We start from the raw sequence: 23,419 nt of genomic DNA, 5'->3' as shown, positions 1-23,419 counted from the left end.
AACTCATGAGCAATCAATTTTATTTCATATCCCTACTTATTTTATCGGCTGAGTACTTACTGATCAATACCTAGTACAATGCGTATTAGGTGTTGATCATCAGCCTGATCATGATCAACACCTAGCTTGTTAACAAAAGGAGGTGAATGGCACAAGCAAATAATAAGTTCAAGAAGTGTACTCACAAGCCTTCCTGGTGGGCCAGTAATTCCAACTGCACCGGGACCTCCTCTCTCACCCTATTGCATGGAAATAAGAAATATGTCAGAATGTTAGAAGCAGTCCCATATAAAAAGAAAAAAAATTACATTTGACCGTTTTCGATGTTTGAATGATTTAAAGTTTGAGAAAACCATCTCAACTCAGTTTTAAATTCACAAAACAGATTATCGTGAATAGATTTTAAATGCACTACTTGTGAATGATTGAATGAACGCCTAACTGTTCCGATGTTGCCTCTTGGGACCAAAAAAGATTGATCTAGATTTTTATTTTCAATCACATTGTTTAGAGAAACACAACTAAGCTACATTATGAGTAAATTCAATAATAACTAGCGTGTACTCGATGATGTAATACTATGATGTAATACTATGTGGTATTGATCAGTAAGGACAAGTTCTGGTGTGCGATAGAGAAGCTGATGGAAAACGTGAAAGATGAGGAAGTTGTTGTGGTAGGAGGAGACCTAAATGGACATGTGGGAAGGAGTATGGATGGTTTTGATGGAGTTCATAGGGGTTACGGATATGGTGTGAGAAATGGAGAAGGTGAAAGGATTTTGGAGTTTGCTGATGGAGCTGATTTGTTATACTCAGTTCCAGAAAGAGGATAATAAGCTTGTTACATACACGTCAGGTGGGTCGACGACAACCGTTGACTACCTGCTGGTGCGTAGGCGAGATAGGGGGCACCTCCGGGACACAAAGGTGACCCGGGGGAGGAGGCTGTTTCACAGCACCACTTGGTTGTCTGCGACGTAAGGGTGAAAGGTGCGAGGAGAGCTCGGCGGGTGAAGTACCAACCGAGAATGAAGGTGTGGAGGTTGAAAGAGGTGACAGTAAGGGAGGCATTAAAAGAGAGGCTGAGTAGGGTCGAGGATGATGTGGTTGAGCTTGAAAGTGTTTGGAGGTCAATGAAAGCTAGTCTGTTGGGAGCCGTTGGTGAGGTATGTGGATGGACAAAAGGACCACCGAGGCACTCGGAAACATGGTGGTGGGATGATGAAGTTGGAAAGAGGATTGACGAGAAGAGGAAGAAGATCAAGGAGTGGCAGAAGGCGAAGGGTACGGGAGCAGAAACAGCAGAGCATGAAAGTTATAAGGCAGCCAGGAAGGCTGCAAAGAAAGAGGTAGCAAAGGCGCAGGAGGCATGTAGGAAAATGTTCGGAGAACGCTTGGATTCGGAAGAGGGTCAGAAAGCAGTATTCAGGATTGCAAAGCAGATAGCGAAAGAAAGGTGTGATGTGATGGGGGTGAGTTGCTTGAAGGACGAAGTGGGACAAATCGTTGTGGACCCAGATGGAATTAAAGGAAGATGGAAAAGATATATGGAAATGCTGTTGAATACAGAGAATGAATGGGATGGCAACATAGAGAGTAACCCAGTTTTAGGACCGGCAGAGAAGATAACTGAGAAGGAAGTTGAGGAAGCGATAAAAGCAATGAAGGGTAGAAAAGCGGGAGGGCCGACGGGAGTTGTGGGGATATGTTGAAGGCAGCAGGAAGTTGGGGTGTGAAGAGAATGACAGAGATCTGTAATCTGGTGGTGAAAGAAGGCTGCATTCCAGTGGGTTGGGAACTGAGTACGCTCGTCCCTCTATACAAGGGGAAAGGTGACCCTCTGGAGTATGGCTCGTACCGAGCGATAAAGTTATTGGAGCATGGAATGAAGGTATTGGAAAGGGTGTTGGAGAGGAGGATAAGGAAGAAAGTGAAGATCGACGAAATGCAGTTTGGATTCATGCCAGGAAGAGGAACGACAGACGTGCTTTTCATTGTGAGGCAGTTGCAGGAGAAGTACAGGGAGAAGAGGAAGAAGTTGTTTCTTGGGTTTGTTGATCTGGAGAAAGCATTCGATCGGGTTCCACGCAAAGTATTGACATGGGCATTGAGGAAGTTAGGAGTGGAGGAATGGTTGATCAGAGTAGTGATGGCAATGTACAAAAGAGCGCACACAGCTGTAAGGACGAAGGACGGGAACAGTGGTGAGTTTGAGGTGAAGGTGGGAGTGCATCAGGGGTCGGTACTAAGTCCACTACTATTTGTAGCTGTGATGGAGGTGCTGGCTCAGAACGTAAAGGAGGGTTTACCGTGGGAGTTGTTGTATGCAGATGATCTGGTGTTGATTGTGGAAAGTATGGATGGACTGAAGGAAAAGATGAACACGTGGAAGGAATGTATGGAGACAAAAGGTCTGAAGGTGAATATCGGAAAGACGAAGGTGATGGCAAGTGGTAAAGCATGTGGTGAGGTGGAAAGAACTGGGAAGTGGCCCTGTGCTGTGTGTAGGAAGGGTGTCGGAGTGAACTCCATACAGTGTACAATGTGCGCTGAGTGGGTTCATCAAAAATGTAGTGGTCTGAGAGGGTCATTAACCAGTGTGGCAGCTACATTCAAATGTAAGGTGTGCACAGAGGGAGCTGCAGATGGAGGAAATGTTAAGTTTGATCTTGGAGACGGCATGAAGGTGGAAGGTGTGAAAACAATTTTGCTACCTCGGAGACATGCTGAATGGAGAAGGTGGATCAGACTCGGCAACGGTTGCTCGAGTGAGATGTGCATGGAAGAAGTTTCGGGAATTGAGTGGCGTGCTGATGATGAGGGGAGTGTCGTTGAAGCTGAAGGGAAAGGTGTATGCTGCATGTGTGAGAAGTGTTATGATTTATGGGAGCGAGACATGGGTAATGAACGTAGAGCAGCAACGAAGGTTGGAAAGGGTGGAAATGCGAATGGTTCGACGGATGTGCGGAGTATCGTTGAGAGAGAGGAAGCCAAATGATGAATTGCGAAAGATGATGGGAATAGAGCCTGTGATTGATGCTGTGAAGAGGAACAGGTTGAGATGGTTTGGTCATGTGTTGAGGAAGGATGAAAGTGACTGGTTGAGAAGAGTGATGGAAATGAATGTAGAAGGAAGTAGAAGACGGGGAAGACCGAGAAAGACTTGGCTAAAGATGGTGGAAGAAGAAATGCGGGCAAGGGGGTTAACAAGGAGAGATGCAGAAAATAGGGCAAAATGGAGAAGATTGTCATGGGGACCGCAAGGCTAACCCCTGCTCTAGCAGGGAAAATGGCCTTTAAAATGCATGTTGTTGTATGTGTATATATCTTCTACGACATAAGACAACCGTTGGTCTGTCTGTGTTGCAATTTTTCTCAGAGATGGCTGAAAGGATCTTCGTCAAACTTTCAGAGGTGCATCATTGACTGCTTGGGAGTATTTTAGCCAAAAAAAGAAGAAAAAAAAAGAAAAAAAGAAATTTCGTTTTTTTTGGTTTAAAACAAATCACTCTATGGTGCCTAAGTCTTTTTGATTAATGACAGTTGTATACAAGTTCACATTCGCATAAATATATACAAAACAAATACCACATATTTGAACACAAATAAACAATTCCGGAAGTGGTCGAAGTTGGTCGTAAGGCTTCTTCTTCTTCCTGAACGTCATCTATCTATAATTCACCAAATGTCCATCCATCTGTTCGAAGGTACCGCAAAAACGGCTCAACCGATTGCAACGATATTTTGGATGGGTATTCCTGGGACCCCTGGGAGTAAAATAGGCTATATTGTTTTTCCAATTTTTCCAATTTTCCAGTTTTTCCAAACACTATGGAATAATATTTACCGATATGAACAGTGATGTGGCTTTTATTGAAATTCTACGAATACTGTTTAGATTTTGATGACAATTATGCACCTGCCGCGAATGCCGTGACAGTTTCTACTTTCTAAACGTGCCTTCGCGGATCGCCATATGCAGATTCACCATTGACTGGGTATGGAACAAACATACACGTTTGTTTGCCAACGGGTACGTTTTTCATGGAAGTCCTTCACGAACTTGCTGTCCATGTCTGACGTGCGACTGAAGGTGCTACCGGAATGTGGAATTTATTGGTTTCATGCTTTAGCATTCGCCGTTTCTGCATTGCCTGTTTGCTTCTGGCTTCCCACCCGTGCCTAGCACGGGTACCTCACTGGTCATACTTCCCTCAGAAACATGATGAACGGTGCATTCACCAGCATATATTCAACGAAAAGGTAAAATGATGATTTGACATTTGTGATGGATTTTGATTTGGATGTAATTGCTTTTCCATTATATTTGCCCTCATTTCAAATATGTTATTTTTTATTTTTCGCTTGAGCAACGCCATGTACTCCAGCAATAAACACTTATATACTTTACCAGGGATATATCCAGCGCCATTTACCAAACCCTGGTGTTGGGCGAGCGGCTAGGGTGCCGGCTTAGGACCAGTTCACTGGTAATTCCCTGTTTGTCGTTAAAGGCGGCAAAAAGGGTTGGCGTCAGGAAGGGCATCCGGCCGCAAAACATTGCTTCAAAAAGGGGACCAAAAAACAACAACAACCACGGTCCCCGAAAAAGGCCAACCCCCGCTTGCGGGGAAAAATGGCCTCTAAAGGTGGTTATTTTTTTTATTTATACTTTACCAGGGGTACAAGTACAAATACAACTTTGTCTGGGGTTAACATAGGCTATGTGGCCTCGGCCTCACGGTAAAACTCAGTGGGTGTGGGGGACCGGGAGAGGGGAGTAAATTCTCTATGTAAATGTGTACCGTGTAGCGCCACCTGGTGATGGTGGTAGAGGGTATTACAATTTCCTTTTTTTACATGGGCAACACTGAGCATTATCATGTAATGGTGTTGATCAGTAACCAAAAATGAAGCTCTCTGCCTAATTTGGTTATTCTATCTGCCTTCATTGTCCAGTTATTTTGCCACCAAAACAGACAAACAAACACAGATGGGATGAGTGCTATACTCAAGTGACCTTAGTCACACAGCATGAGTAATTCCATTCAACGTAACCACTTTTTAATGGATAAAATCTATTGTAGCAATCACATTCAAGTAGTGCCAGACAAATGGCTAATCTGCAACCTAGCCATAATCTGGTGACGTTTCCTATCAAGCCAAAAAGACATATAATATTATAAAAAAACATTAATTCACCATTTTTTTTTTTGTATACTGAATCGAGGCTCGTGAAAGAGCTAACATTTATTTCACAAACAAATCAACCAGACAAACAAAATATACAAGAAGAGGGAGCGGAAGACAAGATGGGGAGAGAAGGGGAAGCACACAACCACAACATTTGAGAGCAGGGAGAAGTGTGGGAGGGAGAGGGCTTGGGGGCAGGAGGCGTGGGAAGGGGGGGTGGGGGGGGGGAGAGGTATAAAACACAAGGGGACCGAAATTAGCGGGGGTAGAATAGATCAAGGTTTTGGATGGGGGAGGATAAGAGATGGTGGTGAACAGCTGTTTTAAAGACCTGGAGGGTGGAGTGGGATTGAAGAGAGTGAGGGAGTTTGTTCCAGAGGCGGGAGAAAAGAGGAATGAAGGAGTGAAGGTGAGCAGAAAGTTTTGATTTTGGCAGTTTAACCATAAGAGGGTTGCAGGCAGATCTTGTGCGACCTGCAGGAATATTTGGGGGACAGAGCCCAGAGAGAGCTGGGGGGGGGGGGGCAAGGCCAGAGAGGAGTCGGTAGAAGACGGAAAGACCACCAACCTGCCTGCGGTGAGTGAGTGAAAGGCCCTTGGAGTTAGCTTCATCGCGGGAGATTCCAATGATTCTGAACGCTTTGGTTTCAACAGCGTGAAGACGAGCTAGGTGTGAGGCAGGAGCACCAGACCAGAGGGGAGAGCAGTATTCCATAGAGCTGCGGATGAAAGCCTTGTATGTGGTGAGGAGCTCAGGTGTGCCAAGGAAGGACTTCGCACGATGCCCAGTCGGCGACTGGCTTTGGAGGCCAGATTTGAAATGTGGTTTTCCCACGAAAGATCATGGCAAATAGTGAGACCCAAAAGCTTGAGTGACAGAACTTCTTGGAGAGGCTTATTCAGAAAGTGGATGGGAGGGTTTTCCAGTCGGTCTTTTCGGAGAGACATCGTAAGAGTGTGAGATTTATCAGGATTGAAAGACATGTTCCATTTGTTTGCCCAGTCTGTGATTTTGTCTAGGTCTGCAGAGAGTGAGGAGGCTGCAGACTGCTGATCTGAGGGATGAGGAATGGAGCAGCAGAGAGTGGAGTCATCAGCAAAGAGATGGAGAGGATTTTCAAGAGAGTCAGAGAGATCATTGATGAAGACCAGAAAAAGCACAGGGCCCAGAACACTACCTTGGGGAACTCCAGCCTGAACAGGAAGAGGAGATGAGAGAAACCCATTCAGGGCCACACGTTGACTACGACCAGAGAGGAAGTCCGCCAGCCATGCGTGGAGATTTCCATGGATACCAAAGGAGGAGAGTTTGGTGAGCAGAGCAGGGTGCCAGACCGTATCGAAGGCACGTGAAATGTCAAGGGAGACAGCTCTAATTTCCTGTTTGGCGTTGAGGACCTCCATCCATTGTTGAGAAAGCAGAAGCAGCATGTCCAGAGTAGAGTGACCAGGTCTGAAACCAAATTGATGATCAGAGATCAAGCCATTGGAGAAGAGGTAGAGATTTCATATCTGAAGCAATGATGGATTCCATGACTTTGCTGATAATTGGGAGAAGGCTGATTGGTCTGTAGTTGCTAGGATCTGTTTTTGCACCTTTTTTTGTGCAAAGCGGTGATGTTGGCTGATTTCCAAGCAGGTGGCAGATGACCTTGAGCAAAAGAGAGGGTGAAGAGAACAGAAAGAGGGAGTGAAAGAGCGGAAGAACATGATTTTAGGACCCGTGGGCTGATGCCGTCAGGACCAGTTGCAGAATCAGAGTCGAGGGTTGACAGAAACTTTTCCACCTTGTCAGGAGGAAAGGACACAGAGTCCAGGAGCAGCTGGGTACGACTGTGTACGGTGGGTACATTGTCTCAGCAGGCAGTAATAGAGAAAGACAAAGTTGTTGAGGCATAAGAAATCATTTCCTAATTATTAGTTCCATAGCACATGATACCTCAGGTTATGAATGCCAATAAAGAAAGGCGTTGGGGAGGTCAGGGGTAAAGAAACAGGGTGGCTTCTATACATACTATAAATCCTGTGGGTCCCTTCGGACCTGAGATCCCATTGTAGCCGTTTTCACCCAATGGGCCCTAAATCATACAAGAAAAGATAAAAGAAAGGATAAATCAGTCATTAAACACATGCAAACACCGTATTGTATGTACTCCCACTAAACTTGATGAAAACGATAGTTTAAAAAATTGTCCATGTTATTCATTTGTGTTCTCCATATTCTCAAAATAAAGGTTTGTTGAAGATTTGATGGCAAAATGTCAATTGGTAAAACGTTATGGCCTGTAAACACACACTGAAGCTCAATGATAAATAAACAAGAAAGATGTTGTGCATAGCACAATACTTGCAAAATCCATTAAATAAATTTTACCTTAAAAATAATTTGTGGTTGAATTCAGTGAGCTGATATGTAAATCGTGTTCAAATTTCAAGTCAAATGGATGAAAATTGTAAATTTTAGAAATATGGCCTATGTTGACCTTTTGTGCCTACGTTGAACTCAAAAAGAATTGGTGGTTGAATTCAGTGACCACATATGGAAATCCTCTTAAAATTTCAAGTCAATTGGATGGAAATTGAGGATTTTAGAAGTTTGACCTTGAGTTGACCTTTGACCTTTTTACTTCAAAAATAGTTGGTTTCCCAATTCACTGAGACACTATGCAGTTGCTGTTTAACTTCAAGTCCATCAGATGAAGAATGATGATTTTTGAAATTTGACCTCAAGATGACCTTTGACCTCAAAATAAATAGGATTCTCAGTTGTGACTACCTCTAAACATGGTAAAGTTTCACGATGATCGGTTTAGAATTGTGACCTGTAGGCGATTGACAGACAAACAAACAGACAGACAGAATAACACACAAGACCAACCAATATACTTGAAAAGTCTTCGATTTTGCAAGTAACAAACAGACAGGGGCGAAAACATAACCTTCCTCCACCTTTGGTGGTGGGAGTAATAACAGTGCAAATAGGGGGTGGGGTAATGGTAATTATTGTGGAATAAAATGCATACAATGCAATACTACGTCTGTAAAAAAAAAAAAAAACTACACACACACAAACACAAACAAAGCCTCCATCAACTTATATTGGAGGTTTTGGTATACTGTACCTGCAATGCTCACCCAGTTCTGGTGTGCAAGAGAGTTATAGCCAGAATTTGAAAGTTGTTTAGGGTACCACCGATAACTCACATATTACTTGCGGAGGACACAGTGGGATATTTAATGGGTACCAACTAATATGAGCAGATGTGCTACCCAACTTAATGGTCTAACAGAGTGATAACATACCACAATGCAAGTCCCTGCTTGTGATGCACCAATCCGGCAGTTTAAAGTTGGGCTGAGAATCTGCACCGTCATGTACAGCAGAACAATAATATTGTTGCGGATATGGGATTTGCATCCATCCATATCCGCTTGTAAATATTCCCCTATTTCCTCAATACTTCCCAACTCTCCCCAATCCCCCATTCCCCATTCCCTAGTCCCATTTTCTGTAAACAACACTCTGTAGACCCGACCTCCCCCTATTTCCCCCATTAAATGTCGCATCCTGGTCCACCGCATCTCAGGTAGACAACTATAGGACATCTTGCTAGTTATTCTTAGTCTATGTCAGGTAAGGATTCGTTTCCATTAATTCTGACCCTTCGTTGCACCAGAATGTGATTGTATGGCACCGTTAGGAAGTTTAGGACCTCCCAATACCTCCCCGCAGCTCTTCCTCACAGTTCTCTTCAACAACAACAACAACAACAACAACAACAACAACAACGAGCGCAGGGAGTGCGCGTCCTCACTCCGGCTTGGTAGGAGTGGTGGGAGGACACCAGGCCTTCCCAACGAGCCGCCATCGGACATGTGCTCGACGGGGTTACCAAACAGGGGCTCCCTGTCGGCTCCTCGTCAAGGGCGGAGCCCGGTAACCCCCGCACCCAATGGAAGCGGCGGACCGGCCCCAGTTGGGGCGGAACCAACCAGCCGAGGGCGTGTCACTCCCCGTTGAGCATGCGCAGAGAGAGAGAGAGGTGACGTCAGATGCGCGCTGAGCTTGGAGCAAGCAAGACCACCTCCGAGCGCTGTGAGACCTCCCTGCATCTTTGAACCGTGCTTTATCCTGTCCCCGAGCCAAGGTGCACCTTGTGCCAGCGACCTACCTGTCCATTCCTGCCATCAATCCCCGTGTGAGTCTACCTTGTCCGTTTGTCCGTGGTCTGTCTGGGCTTTGATAAGACTGTATTTAAGTGCCCATCTCTTCTGTGTCTTTACCTCACTCTGCCTTGTAATCTACCCCCTTTTCTCCACCACTGTAATTATACCCTCCTCCGGAGGTCTTGAGAACTGTACTGCGTCGTTTCATCTTTCCCAGTCGTCGTGTCCTTTCCATCATTGATTTAGTATAGCGCGATTTGGCCAACGTCTGGGTGAATCAGGTGAGTCGGGAAGAAACGGGGAACAACTGTTCGGCCGCGGTTACCTCTGCTCGGTAAATAACATCCAATCCGCGGACCGTAACAACTGGTGTCGGGGAGTGAGATACGAGGCCCGAACCAAATTTTTAAAACAGCTAGACAAAATTTGGTCAAAATTACAAAGTACCGAAATTGCTTTTGTTTTACAAAAACCCGAATTTTGAAAGTCGCGCTATGGGAGATCAAGATGGCTGGGTTCCCGTAGAGGAGAGTGAGGCAGGGTCGATCCAGGACCAAATTGAGGGGCATGAGGAGAGCGAAGCAGTGAGGGCGGCAAGTTCGCAAAATGGCGGCGCTAGGCATGGGGAAGAGGAGCACGAACAACAGGTCGGCGCCGCGCAGGGGATTGCGGTAGCTGTACCCGTGCCGCCGATTGACATGCAAGTCCTCATGGCGCAAATAGGGGCCCTGTTGGCCCAGAATAGCGAACGGTTAGAACAAAGGATGGGGTCCAATAGCGAGAAATTGAGGGAGGACATGGGGTCCAATAGCGAGAAATTGAGGGAGGACATGGGGCCCAGATCGGAGGGTTAGGGAGTAGAATAGAGGGATTAGACAATAGATTAGGGGAAATACAGGAGGGGTTAACGGGGGTAGAAAACAGAATGGCCGCTCAAGAGAATCAAATGGAAGGGATGAAAAAGGGGTTAGAGGGGTTAGAAAACAGTATGGAAGGCAAATTGAGGGACATGAGGGACCAAGCGGAAAGGGAAGTTAAACAAATGGGGCAGCAGATAGAGGGGGCCAGAATGGGGGTAGAAACTAAATTGGATGCTCACAGGGAGGAAATGGAGCAGATGAGGGTGGCATCTGGGCAGGAGATGCAAGTGATGGGAGGGGAGATCAGAAGAGGTGTGAGTGAGGAGGTCGGAGGAGTGCGCGAGGAGGTGAGGCACTGTGAGGAGCGCATGGAGAAGGAGGTGAGAAAGGGGACTGTAAAATTGCAAGGTTATACCTATAACGGTTGCTATACTTGCAACCGTTATAGGGGTACAATTACCCCTACGAAAGAGATAAAGGAGTTGACGCTGGGAGTAGAACAGCTGACAGTGGGACAAAAGGAGTTGGGGGACCAGGTAAAGAAGAACACAGCGGTAATAGAGGGTTTAAAATCAACACAGAAGGAGATGAAAAAGGACGTAGGGGTAATTAAAAAAGAGTGTCAGACGGTACATGAGGACCTGACGAGGAAAATGAACAAGGTGGTAGAGGTGAGGGAGGTTAAAGAGCGGGAGGTGCGGGAGCACATAGAAAAAAATAAGGTGGAGTTAGAGGAAGAACTTAAGGGGGCGCACGAGGAGATGAAGGAGGTGAAGCAGAAATTAGAAGAAGTGGAAGAAGGGGTGAGCGAAATTAAGAAGCGACGGAGAGAGGATAAGAAAGAGATAAAAGAGGAAGTAAAAGAATTAGTCCAAAGTCTGTGTTCGGATCGTGATGATGTGCTCATTAGCCGGATGAGGGATTCACAGGTGATGGAGGAGAAGCAAAGAGAAAGAGGACCCGGTGTAAGTGGTGACCAATATGGTCGTGCGTATGATGCGCCAGGTGATTTAATAAGCTTGGGGGTCGAGATGGACCCGGATGTTCGTGAGTGGCCAATAGTGAGGTGTATGGCTGGTCCGGAGTGTATGGAACGAGGGTGCGAGCGAGAGGGTCCGGTGATGGGAGAGGTGCGAGGTGTGAGTGAGCAAGGTTGTGGTGGTATGGAATGGGTAGCGGGTTGCGGAAGCGTGACCCATGCATCGACACCAACAGGGGTAGTTTTTAGAGGGACAGGGGAGGCACGGGAGCCCCTTGGGGGTAATGTACTGTGGGGGCCCGGCCGGTTCGGCCCCGCGCTGACCCCGCAAGGGGCGACGCACGGGGTCCGGCAGGCGGGCAACGACTCGCATACGAGGTGGTCCCACAAGGTCCCACTCGCGCCATATGACGGCAAGAGTGATCTACGAGCGTACCTGGCGCAGTTTGACTGTGTGTGTAAGGGCAACGGTTGGGGTGAGGACGAAGGTGGAGTACACCTGGTGGCCGCATTGCGCGGCGCGGCGGCGGAGGTGCTGACGGCATTACCACCGGGTGCTCTCACCCTGCCAGCCCTCCACGACGCCCTAATTAATCGATTCGGCATTGAACAGCAGAGCGAGCTTGTTAAAGCTCAGCTCGCACTGCGAAAACGCAAGCCCCAGGAAGCCATCGGGGAACTTGCCCACGACATTCGCCGCACAGTGGGGATCGCACATGCTAACATGGCAGCGGATTCCCGGGAAAGCCTGGCGCTGGACCATTTTATCCAGGCCCTCCCGGATATTGAGCTCCGGCAACAGCTCGCCATGTGGCGCCCGCAGACTCTGAGCCAGGCGGCTGACGCTGCAGCCCGTTGGGAAGCAACGAGGCCCCTGGCCCGGGGGAGCGAGCATCACGCAGTGGCGGTCCGCCAGGTGGGACCCCCGATGGAGGGAGGACCCCCTTGGGGGCCCGCCCCCGACGTGAGTCCTGACCTGGCGGGCATGGTCCGGAGGATGGTGGACCAGCGCCTGGCGGGACCTGGACCATGGCAGGCGGCCCCGGAGGTGGCCCGCGGTGGATCACGAGCGGGTAATCCAATTCGGACCTTCAGGGGGGGAAATTTGGAATTCCGGAGACAAGCACCTTATCAGGTGAGGTGCTATACTTGCAACCGTCTGGGTCACCTGGCGCGGCACTGTCGAGCCACGCGCCGGGATGATCCCCGGCGGTTGAGGTCCTCAACTCCGCCCAGGGGGGAGCGGGTTAGCCGACCCCAGACACCCCCCCGCCAGACCCCGGGAAACTAGAAAGCCTTACACCGGCGAGCAGGTGCCCCCGTGGATTGCCTCGGCTTTAGATGCCGAGGCGGGACCCAGTACCTCTGAATAAGGGGGGCTTATTAGTGCCAGAGGACTGGGGGATAGATGAGCAATGGGCCCGGTGGGTAAGGGTGGCATCCCTGCCACCCTTCCCATGATGGGGGCAAATGCGCTATAGTTTATGGGGTGGCTATGACAACCGAGCCAGGGAGGGCTTGGTTATATTGATAGGGACGAGAGGTGACTATAGGTGACAAGATTTAAGTGAGAGACTTGGTACCTGTAGTGGGGACGTAGTAGCTTAGTGTTTGATAATGACGTGGGAGCGCTGAGTGTAAGGGAAGACGGAGGAGCGCGAGTTTTAGAAGGGAGTAGACAGAGCAGATGATGCAGTATGAATGGAAGTGCTGGTGAGCAGCTTCAAATGAGGCATCGGTGAGGCAATGCTCCGAGGTGTGTGTGAGTGTACAAGTGATGAATGAGAGAGCATTGCGGATGAGTGTCATGGTGAGTAGTGAGTGTTGTGGATCAGCGCGAATGCGCTTGGGGGAGAGAAGGGTGCAGGCGGCACCAAGTATGAGAGCACAGGTGTGCAAGTACAGGTGTGTGGAATATATGGAGCAGAGAATGAGTGGTGTGGAGAGAGTTGGAGTAAGTGGTACGGAGTGGTGTGCATGGTGCGAAGGTGTGGATGGGGGAAGAGTGGACCCCTTTCACGAGTACCAGGGGAGGGTAGTTTAAAGAGTAGTTAGAAGGTATAGGTAAATTGTGGTTGGATATTGGCATTTGTGGTGCGGTTGCAGAATGGTATTGTGGATGGGTGCATTGGTGTGGTGAAATTGGCTGGTCGTGTGGCCTGTTAGTATGAGTGTGAATGGTTGGGCACTCCGCCACTGTTAGATGTCGGCCAGGTGAGGCCGCAGGTGGGCTCTGGGAGCCGTTAGTGTCAGTGGGTGCCTGAAGATCCCGGGTGTGGATCGGGCAGCCCGTGCCAGAGAGGGCACCGAGGGGGTGAGAGTGCGAGAGGGCCTTCCCCAGTTAGTTAGGTTAGGGTGAGGAGCAGGTGAGCTCAGTAGGCAACAACAGTGGTGGAGGTGTGCAGGTGGGCGGACCAGCTGGGAGTGTCACAAGACCCAGCCACCGAAATCATGCGGGAGCACCGAGTGTTGAATCGGGGAGTGAGACCCAAATTGATGGTGTGCACCACAGATGGTCAATGGGATTTTGGTTCTTTGAACCACATAGAGTAATGAGGGCCAATGGTTTGGCAGGAGAAAGACCCCGGGTAATGTAAAGTTGTTAAAGTCATTTAGGAAATAGTTAGGATTGATGAACCTGTCACACCATACGCAGCCACTTACCTGAGGTGATGATGATGACTCCACACCTGTGTTTTCTTTGTTTTGTGTTGCAGGAAATGAGAATTGCTGTTTGGATTTGTGAGACGCATCACGACATGGATGAGACATTGGGGTGATTCCATCTCTCCCTCCTTAGGAGGGACTGATGATGAATTGGTGATGGCAAATTTTGATGAGAGTTGGAGATGGCAAATTTGATTGGTTAGGAGGGAGAGAAGACGAATTTGGTTAATGGGAGGAACGGGGAAGACAGTAGGGACGTTCGTTGATGTGTAAAGTAGATGTTTATGGGTAGTGTTGTGTTTTGTGGATACAGTAAGGGGTAAGGGAGGGGCAATGTAGGTTACCTGGTGGGGGGGGGGGGGGCGGGGGGGGGCGTACGGTAGGAACGTACCTGTCTCACCTGGTTCCCATGTGCCCCCAGTGTGTATTACCTTATATTGCATGCACTTTTGCGCCCTTACCACCTTACTCACTTGTCTTCTTTTGTCTCCCACCTCCGAGGATCTGGCTTTGGGGCAGAGAGAGAGGAGAGAGAGGTGCTGGCTCCGCAGTTGTGGGCCTGTACTTCCGCTGCTTGCTGCCTGGATCGATACACCATATGGACCGCAATTTTTGTGGCCGCCCACAATGGACCGCAGTTCTTTTGCGGTCAAGCACCACCCGTTGATGGACCTCTGGGTCAACGTGGCACCTATGCCATACAGGTGAACCACTTTTAGTTGGCCCCCCTGATGGCCACAATTAAGAGATGGACGCGGTTGGCGCCTTTCTTTATTTCTAAAGAAGCCAGAAGGCCAAGTGCACTCCATGAAGGCAAGACCAGCGGCAGAACATCGGCCGGCTGCGACACCACCGGTGACCATGGACACTTGATTGTGCATTTTTATTGAACACTTTATTGGTGTACTGGATGGTGCTGACTGTGCATAATGGGGTGGTGCTTTTGGTGCTTGGAAGGGGTGCTCTGCACATTATTAAAGGCCGTAGGGACACAGGGCACTCGTGGGTTGGTGTATCGATGCTGGCATGCGTGCTCTCCCTATGCATAACATCTGCATGTGTTCCTCAAAGAACAGGTCCTGGATTGTAGTGTAAATATCAGTGTAGTCTTGTATAAATGATGCTCCCTACCGGCTGTATGTTTAGTTTGAGGATGCTTTCCGCGATTCGGTTATCCTGTGGGTGTGTTTCTGTTAGGAGAAGGGTGCAACGTCGCAGGGGGACATATTTACTCATTTGTGAACATCTGTAAAACTGTCGCACTCAGGGTTGAGTTAATAGTAGAGGGAACTACATCTGAGTGCCACACTAAAGTAGGTAAAAATTTAACGGGTCGGGACGCCCCGAGGTCGAGAAGGGTGCAGTGTTGCGGATATGGGATTTGCATCCATCCATATCCGCTTGTAAATATTCCCCTATTTCCTCAATACTTCCCAACTCTCCCCAATCCCCCATTCCCTAGTCCCATTTTCTGTAAACAACACTCTGTAGACCCGACCTCCCCCTATTTCCCCCATTAAATGTCGCATCCAGGTCCACCGCATCTCAGGTAGACAACTATAGGACATCTTGCTGGTTATTCTTAGTCTATGTCAGGTAAGGATTCGTTTCCATTAATTCTGACCCTTCGTTGCACCAGAATGTGATTGTATGGCACCGTTAGGAAGTTTAGGACCTCCCAATACCTCCCCGCAGCTCTTCCTCACAGTTCTCTTCAACAACAACAACAACAACGAGCGCAGGGAGTGCGCGTCCTCACTCCGGCTTGGTAGGAGTGGTGGGAGGACACCAGGCCTTCCCAACGAGCCGCCATCGGACATGTGCTCGACGGGGTTACCAAACAGGGGCTCCCTGTCGGCTCCTCGTCAAGGGCGGAGCCCGGTAACCCCCGCACCCAATGGAAGCGGCGGACCGGCCCCAGTTGGGGCGGAACAAACCAGCCGAGGGCGTGTCACTCCCCGTTGAGCATGCGCAGAGAGAGAGAGAGGTGACGTCAGATGCGCGCTGAGCTTGGAGCAAGCAAGACCACCTCCGAGCGCTGTGAGACCTCCCTGCATCTTTGAACCGTGCTTTATCCTGTCCCCGAGCCAAGGTGCACCTTGTGCCAACGACCTACCTGTCCATTCCTGCCATCAATCCCCGTGTGAGTCTACCTTGTCCGTTTGTCCGTGGTCTGTCTGGGGTTTGATCAGACTGTATTTAGGTGCCAATCTCTTCTGTGTCTTTACCTCACTCTGCCTTGTAATGTACCCCCTTTTCTCCACCACTGTAATTATACCCTCCTCCGGAGGTCTTGAGAACTGTACCCCCCTTGTGTCGTTTCATCTTTCCCAGTCGTCGTGTCCTTTCCATCATTGATTTAGCATAGCGCGATTTGGCCAACGTCTGGGTGAATCGGGTGAGTCGGGAAGAAACGGGGAACAACTGTTCGGCCGCGGTTACCTCCGCTCGGTAAATAACATCCAATCCGCGGACCGTAACAATATACAAGCAACCAATATTTTGTTCCAAGAACTACACAGATTTTACAACACACATGAAAGAGAAGATTTAAAATCAGGTGATGTTTCATCCATTACCCATGGACATCCTCATGATAAATTTATCGGACCATCAGGTCCTGGTACCCTGGTCACATTACAGGTTCCTGTTTTAATCCATGGGGAATTCTTACAGTAGTATAGTAATCAGCAGACTGAAGTGTGGCAACTTCCCACCTTAGGTCCTTGTAATCCCTGCAAGCCTGTTATGCCAGCATATCCTGTTTCACCCTGAAAATAAACAAATTAGTTTTGAACATTTTAGAATTACCTTCTGAAACGTCATGATCATCAAACAATTATCACAAATTCCTCCCATCCAGACACAACATAACACCCCAGCACTGATACAAGAACCGGGCAGCATAGAGGGAAAGATACAAGGTGAAGAGCATAAATCTGGAGCAGAACACACACTGTGTTTCCTAGTTTCCACCAGGTCAAGAGCAGGAGTGAGACAACAGGCCAGACAGTCAGGGCAAGCAAGAAGCTAGATTGCTAGAGGCAGAATCCAGAGCGTCAGTGGGTCTGAGCCAGACAGCGAGCTAATCAAAGAGAGTGCCCCCCCTTTAAACTCCCTTTAAATGGGCGGATCCGGATAGGGAGCACAACCCCATGAGACCATACTGTCCTGATGCATTGTATCAAATTTGATCCGTATCGCTCAGGTAGTTGTTTCGTTGTTGTATTCAGTTTATGTAGTTGAAACCTACAACCGTCATAACACAGAAATGTTTTCTCTTTTCAATATGAAAGTGTATGTAATTATTATGGTAATATGTAAATTTATCTTCTATTTTAGGCCATGAGCAGGTCTGAGCATTCCATTGGAGGGGAGCTACTTATCTACACTTGAATCTGTTTCCAAAACATATTTTCTCATCAATATAAAAAGTTTGCATTGTCAATTTTGTGGAACACTAAGGAGTTGCTGTTAATGTTCGGCACTATTTTCTTATAGTGTAGCTTCTGACGGGTGCAGTGAGTTGGTCGTGCGGAGTAGTAGTATTGACAACCAGCCAATCATCAGCCAGTATTGTCACAACAAGCGCTATATTTATTCAGCAATGGCTTCCTCCATGAAAGTGGTGTATTGCAACAGGGTTTATAGAAAAGGCGTCAAAACATCACCCCAACTGTGTGTCATGCACATATCATCTGTTAAGAAACAAGATGTTCATACGTTCACACAGATTCGTGGGATAAGTACCATGAATATCTACTATAAATTGAATGGATACTATATGGATAAGTTGTGTGTGTATGCATGCATCTTGTTTTTGTCTGCTATCCCCACAGGTGGGTGGGTCTCAGGAGATGGAATGGACATCTATCGGGTCTCAAAGTATCCACCACCATTAGCGTGTGTGTCGTTGGTTGTTATCTCCATATATGGGTTTCAGGAGGTGGAACGGAGTCCTCCCAGGACTCAAAGTATCCACCTCTGCTTCGGCAAGGGATCACAGTTCATGGACCAACCTGTTCAACCTTTTCAGAGTTTTGTTCCAAGGGCTCTTTTCAGGATCGTCACTGAATCCTGGATTGCCTCCAGTTGTCGTTCATTTGTGGAAATATTCTGAAAAATGTACCTTTTATTAAAATGTACCTTTTAACCCTTTGGACTGCTGATACCCTTTTGACTTTTGAAGACACTTTAAGATGCGCAAGATCCTTAAGATTCCAAATACCTCTAAATACCCAAAAGACCCAGTGGACCCCAAAGACCCTGAGGATCCAAAATACCCCAAAGACCCAGACAATCAAAAATACCCTGAGGACCCAAAACACCCAGAGGACAAAAAAGACCCAGAAGGCTCAGAGGACCCAAAAGTCCCCAATGACCCAAAAGACCGCGAGGACCGAAAAGACCACCCCCCCTCCCCCCCCCCCCCGAGTATGGCAGGCAGATATGCTATAAGGCAAAAATTTGGTCCAATCGACCAACGGGCCCACTTGTACATCAAAAATGTGCCAGATAATGATTCTTTGGATAAATTGCAATACTCCAGGCATGATTATTCCCTCCGTAATTGACAGTTGACATTCTTGATTCCTCATTGAAAGCCCTGCTCTGATAGCTCTCAGAAACTGCCAAAAATGGAAAGAAAGGCCAAAAATGACAAATATCACTCCTCAAAGCCTTGCATATTTACTGAAGTACCTGATTGCAATATCTACAACAAAACCATTATTGATTACAAGACCTTGATACTTAATTTGACTGACGGTCACAGTGGGTTGTTTTGATGTATCTGTGATGTATCTAAAACGAGGGTGGTTGTGATTATTTTTGAAAAATCGCTGTGTTTCCGTCATGATAATTATTTTAATAAATCAAGGGCAACCTCGGTATTTTAAAGGTATATTGTCCAGTCTTCCAGTTCACAGAGTACAATAGCCCATCTGTTAGTAGTGTTGGGGATACGAGTCCTTAAAAATGGCGAATTGCCAAAAAGTGGCTTTTTGGACCTTGGTGGCAAACTTCAACACTCCACAGCATCGTATTGGATGGATATCTCATGGAGAACTTTTTACCCAGAGTCCACCATATAATTGTCTATTCATATGCTAAATGTCAAGTAGCACCTCAGTCATGGAACGAAAACCGATTTCTAGCTGCTTTTCCACCTGCTGCACACGGCCTATTTCAACATATGCCTTAATCTACTATTTTTGAAAGCCCCACATGCATTAACCAACACATCAAAACTAAGTAACACTGTACATAAAATATGTGATTGGTTATAGTAAGTTGCAAAATAACTTGAGAAAAAGGAAGTCAGGCTACATAAATATTTATCTCATTTTGTTTTGAAGCTTCCTTCGGAAGTCTTGGCCAAAGGCTTCTGTGCTCCAGATGCGGCTCACAAAATGTGGATGAATAATGATGTAAGAGGGCAAAGGTGTTGTTTCTGCCACGTACTTGCCGGCCCTTGGACCCAATTTCACCCAACACGCCCTGCATTCCATCAGCACCAGGCAGGCCTCGCCTTCCTGGAATCCCCACTTGGCCTTCCACACCCTGCTCACCCTGATGGCATAAAATGGGAAATATCGATGATAATATGATGACAAAAATGATGGTAATTCAAAAATATTGAGAAATATTATTACTGTACATAATAGCAATGACTTAAATGATAAGATCAATAATAATAATAATGATAATAATAATTCTGTAGCTTGCCAGCTTCATTGCATCATGGCATGATTGCCTATTGTCAAATGACTGTTTTCTTGTTATTAGGAAATAGATTGCGTGGCTCCTGCTTGGAGGCACATTGAACATTGTATTAAACAACAAAACTATTCAATTTTTTTAAGCAAAATCTCCAACAACAATGATAATATTAATATAATCATGGTATTGCTGAAAAAAATAAATATAAATATTATTATTATGTAACATTCTTATATCAAGGAGTTGTCCTGACAATTGAAGAACAATTATTTAAAAGCTAAAGCCTACCCCAATTCTGGGAATTGTGTCCCTTCGAGGCTGCCGTTTAAAATTTTGGATATGCTGTGGCACCGATGGGGAGACAATTGAAACAACATTATAGCTCTTTGGGTAGTTATAATTGTGATTTATAGGTTTGAGGTTTGGCATATATCTACAGTCACGTGAAAAAGTAAGTACACCCCATGTAAAGTTTTTGACTTTTTCAACATATTTCAACATACAGCTATTTGATCTTCATTTCAACAATATTGATAGATAAAGGTGATATAATATAACAAATATCATGAAACATTTACATTTTGTAGTCCATTGTATAATTTAAATAAACATAAATGCAAATTTTGCATGTGGAAAAAGTAAGTACACCCTTGGCTCTAATAGGTGGTATTGCCCCCTTTGGCAGAAACAACCTCAAGTAGGCGTTTCTTATAACTGTCTACCAGTCTCTGACATCGACTGGGAGAAATTTTTGCCCACTCCTCCATGCAGAATTCTTTCAGCTGTGCGATGTTTGAGGGGTTTCTTGCATGCACAGCTCGTATCAAATCCCCCCACAACATCTCGATGGGATTTAGATCCGGGCTTTGACTTGGCCATTCCAGAACCCTCCATTTCTTTCTTTTCAGCCATTCCTTGGTGGATTTACTGGTATGTTTAGGGTCATTGTCTTGTTGCAAGGTCCACCTTCGGTTGAGCTTCACCTTTCCGACAGATGGCCTCACATTATCCTCAAGCACCCTCTGGTACAATGAAGAATTCATAGTGGATTCTATGATGGTGAGCTGCCAAGGTCCTGATGCAGCAAAGCTGCCCCAAACCATAATATTTCCACCACCATGCTTTACAGTTGGTATCAGGTTCTTGTGGTCAAATGCTGTCTTTGGTTTTTGCCAAACATGTATTCTGGTACTGTGGCCAAATAGCTTTACCTTTGACTCATCTGTCCAGAGCACATTGTTCCAGAAGTGCCGGTCTTTGCCTAGGTGTACATTGGCAAATTTTAGTCTTGCCCTGATGTTCTTTCTGGACAGAAAAGGTTTCCTCCTGGCACACCTCCCATGTGGATCAAATTTGTGCAGCCTCTTTCTAATGGTAGACTCGTGCACTTTGACATCAACAGTGGCAAGAGCTACCTGTATGTCCCGTGATGACATTGTGGGTTTCTTAGAGACTTCTTTCAGCATCTTGCGGTCTGCTCTCAGGCTGATCTTTCCTGGGGCGGCCTGGCTTGAACAGGTTGGCATTGGTTTGGAATCTTCTCCACTTGTAGATGATCTTCCGGACAGTCGAATGATTGAATTCAAATTGTTTGGAGATCTTTTTAAATCCCTTCCCAGACTCGTAGGCATTTATAACCTTCCTTCTGAAGGCCTCAGAGAGCTCTTTTGATCTAGGCATGGTGACGCCGCACGCTTCAACAACAAAGAGCAAACCAAACGAAATGTCTGAGGTTTAAATAAGACAGGTTCCTCCAAAATCCTCTCTAACGATGTTCTAATCATTTGCACCTGAGCTGGTGCACCTGATTCTAATTTTAGGTATTTGAAGTAGTGATAAATATAGGGGTGTACTTACTTTTTCCACATGCGAAATTTGCATTTATGTTTATTTAAATTATACAATGGACTATAAAATGTAAATCTTTCATGATATTTGTTATATTATATCACCTTTATCTATCAATATTGTTGAAATGAAGATCAAATAGCTGTATGTTGAAATATGTTGAAAAAGTCAAAACTTTACATGGGGTGTACTTACTTTTTCACGTGACTGTATATATATATATGTGTGTGCGTGCGTGCGTGCGTGTCTGTGTGTGTGTAGCCTAACCAGGATATAACACCACAAACAAATTTAGTGCTATTTAGGTATAATTCTCAGTAATGAAATGCCAAAATTGTTTAAAGCAGTTATTGAGGTGTATGGGCTGGTTGATAGGATAGCCAAGAGGTATGCACAACCCTTCTGAGCTGTCTATCCTGAGTTTGAATCCCACACCAGCTATTAATTGTTATCCAAGTGTTTCACAGGCAGGGCGATTCATCAATGTGTGTGCGTCCCTTGCATCGATCGATGTTAAACTGGGGTCCTGTCTTCCAGTATTAGTTGGTGGACGCTAAATATCCCACTGTATATTTCGCAAAGAGTAGGCGAGCTTTTCCTGGCACCATAAGCAAATTACAAATTCCTGCCCTGAGTGATTGCTGGGAAGGCAATGGCAAACTGCCCAGCATAATCCATGCCAAGAAACTCCTTTGGCAGCAAAAATGCTCTGAAAAGAGTATAGTATCTCATTATCATTGAGGCTCATTAAAGAGCGGAATGACAGGGGCCAGTGGATCAACAGCCAAAATTGGGGAAAATTAAATCAATGGAATGACAAACAAACATACAGTATGCACCACAGCACGAGGAGAGGAGATTGTAGATAGGTGAGACAGGGTATCAATGCATGTACTAAAGCTCAGCAGTGGAAATGGGAGATAAAAATAGGTGGTGGTTGGCAGCAGATTTGAAATCATATCATCAAGAACTCATGGCATTGGATCCAGGAAGACTGGAAGACTGCTGCAGAATTTACTTTTCATGAGAGAAATGTCTTAAAATCTAGTAGACTTGTGGAGTGCTTGAGATATTGTTGTCACATGCACACAGTGACCAGCCTTTGCCATAAAGGCCTGTAGCTCTTTCAATGTTGCCATTGGCTTTTTGGTTGCCTCTCTGATCAGTCTCCTCCTTGCTTGGTCATCCAGTTTGGAGGGATGGGCTGATCAAGGCAGGGACTTGGTGGTACCATATGCCTTCCACTTCTTAATGATTGTCTTCATTGTGTCCAATGTATATTCAAGGCCTTTGAAATATTTTTATACCCATCCCCTGATATGTGCCTTTCTACAATTTTATTGTAGAGGTCTTTTGAAAGCTCCTTGGTACTCATGGTTGAGTCGTTGCTGTGAAATGCATTACCCAGTGGAGTAAACCTACAGAAACAGGTGATTTTATTCTGAAATAACCAGAATCACTACAATTTAACACAGGTGGTGGCCAAATAACGTGGTGTGTGATTTTGAAGGTGAATGGTTACACCTGAGCTAACTTACATTTGCTATTATAAAGTGGTGGACACTTATCCAACCAAGATATCGTGTTAAAACGATAGCAGAGGTCAGACAGATCAACGACTCTGGGTAGGATCGCAGCCTATAATCTCCGCTACAGTACCCACTGGATCTGTTGAGCCACCCAAGCTCTATGCCGGTGGGCATTCATGTGATCAATCTGATAAAGCCAAGTAAACCTATTTAACCTCCAAAGGCCTGCACGCATGCTCCCATACGCAGCACTCTCGTTCAGCCCTCGACTCACCTTGTGCTGGAATCACACTCACTCACCCCAGGGAAGCCACCCTGGCTCTGCTGCTACAGTCCATCACTACTGCCTGCTCTCCTGATAGTGTTCCACATTCCTCCTCCATCTAATGTCCATTCTAAGGCAACCAGACACTGGCACCACTCTCACCCTCATTACTTAATGGCCTGCTATTG

General features: G+C 46.4%; 1 protein-coding gene across 1 annotated transcript in view; it reads right to left on the bottom strand.

Moving 5' to 3' along the window:
• Positions 1–23,419, bottom strand: part of LOC137432916 (collagen alpha-1(XXVII) chain-like) — a 135,255-nt gene that overhangs the window by 19,061 nt on the left and 92,775 nt on the right. Inside the window, exons 3-6 of the mRNA XM_078783732.1 lie at positions 19,332–19,439; positions 16,586–16,639; positions 7,211–7,273; positions 186–239 (exon numbers count right to left, since the gene is read on the bottom strand). Coding sequence (XP_078639858.1) covers positions 186–239; positions 7,211–7,273; positions 16,586–16,639; positions 19,332–19,439 — 279 coding nt within the window. The remainder of the gene's footprint in view (positions 1–185; positions 240–7,210; positions 7,274–16,585; positions 16,640–19,331; positions 19,440–23,419) is intronic.

This window comes from Myxine glutinosa, chromosome 8 (genome assembly GCF_964187855.1).
Source record: "Myxine glutinosa chromosome 8, kmMyxGlut1.1, whole genome shotgun sequence".
NCBI classification, from domain to species: domain Eukaryota; kingdom Metazoa; phylum Chordata; class Myxini; order Myxiniformes; family Myxinidae; genus Myxine; species Myxine glutinosa.
Note: the sequence above shows the minus strand (reverse complement) of the source record. Positions and strands in the feature narration are given on the sequence as shown.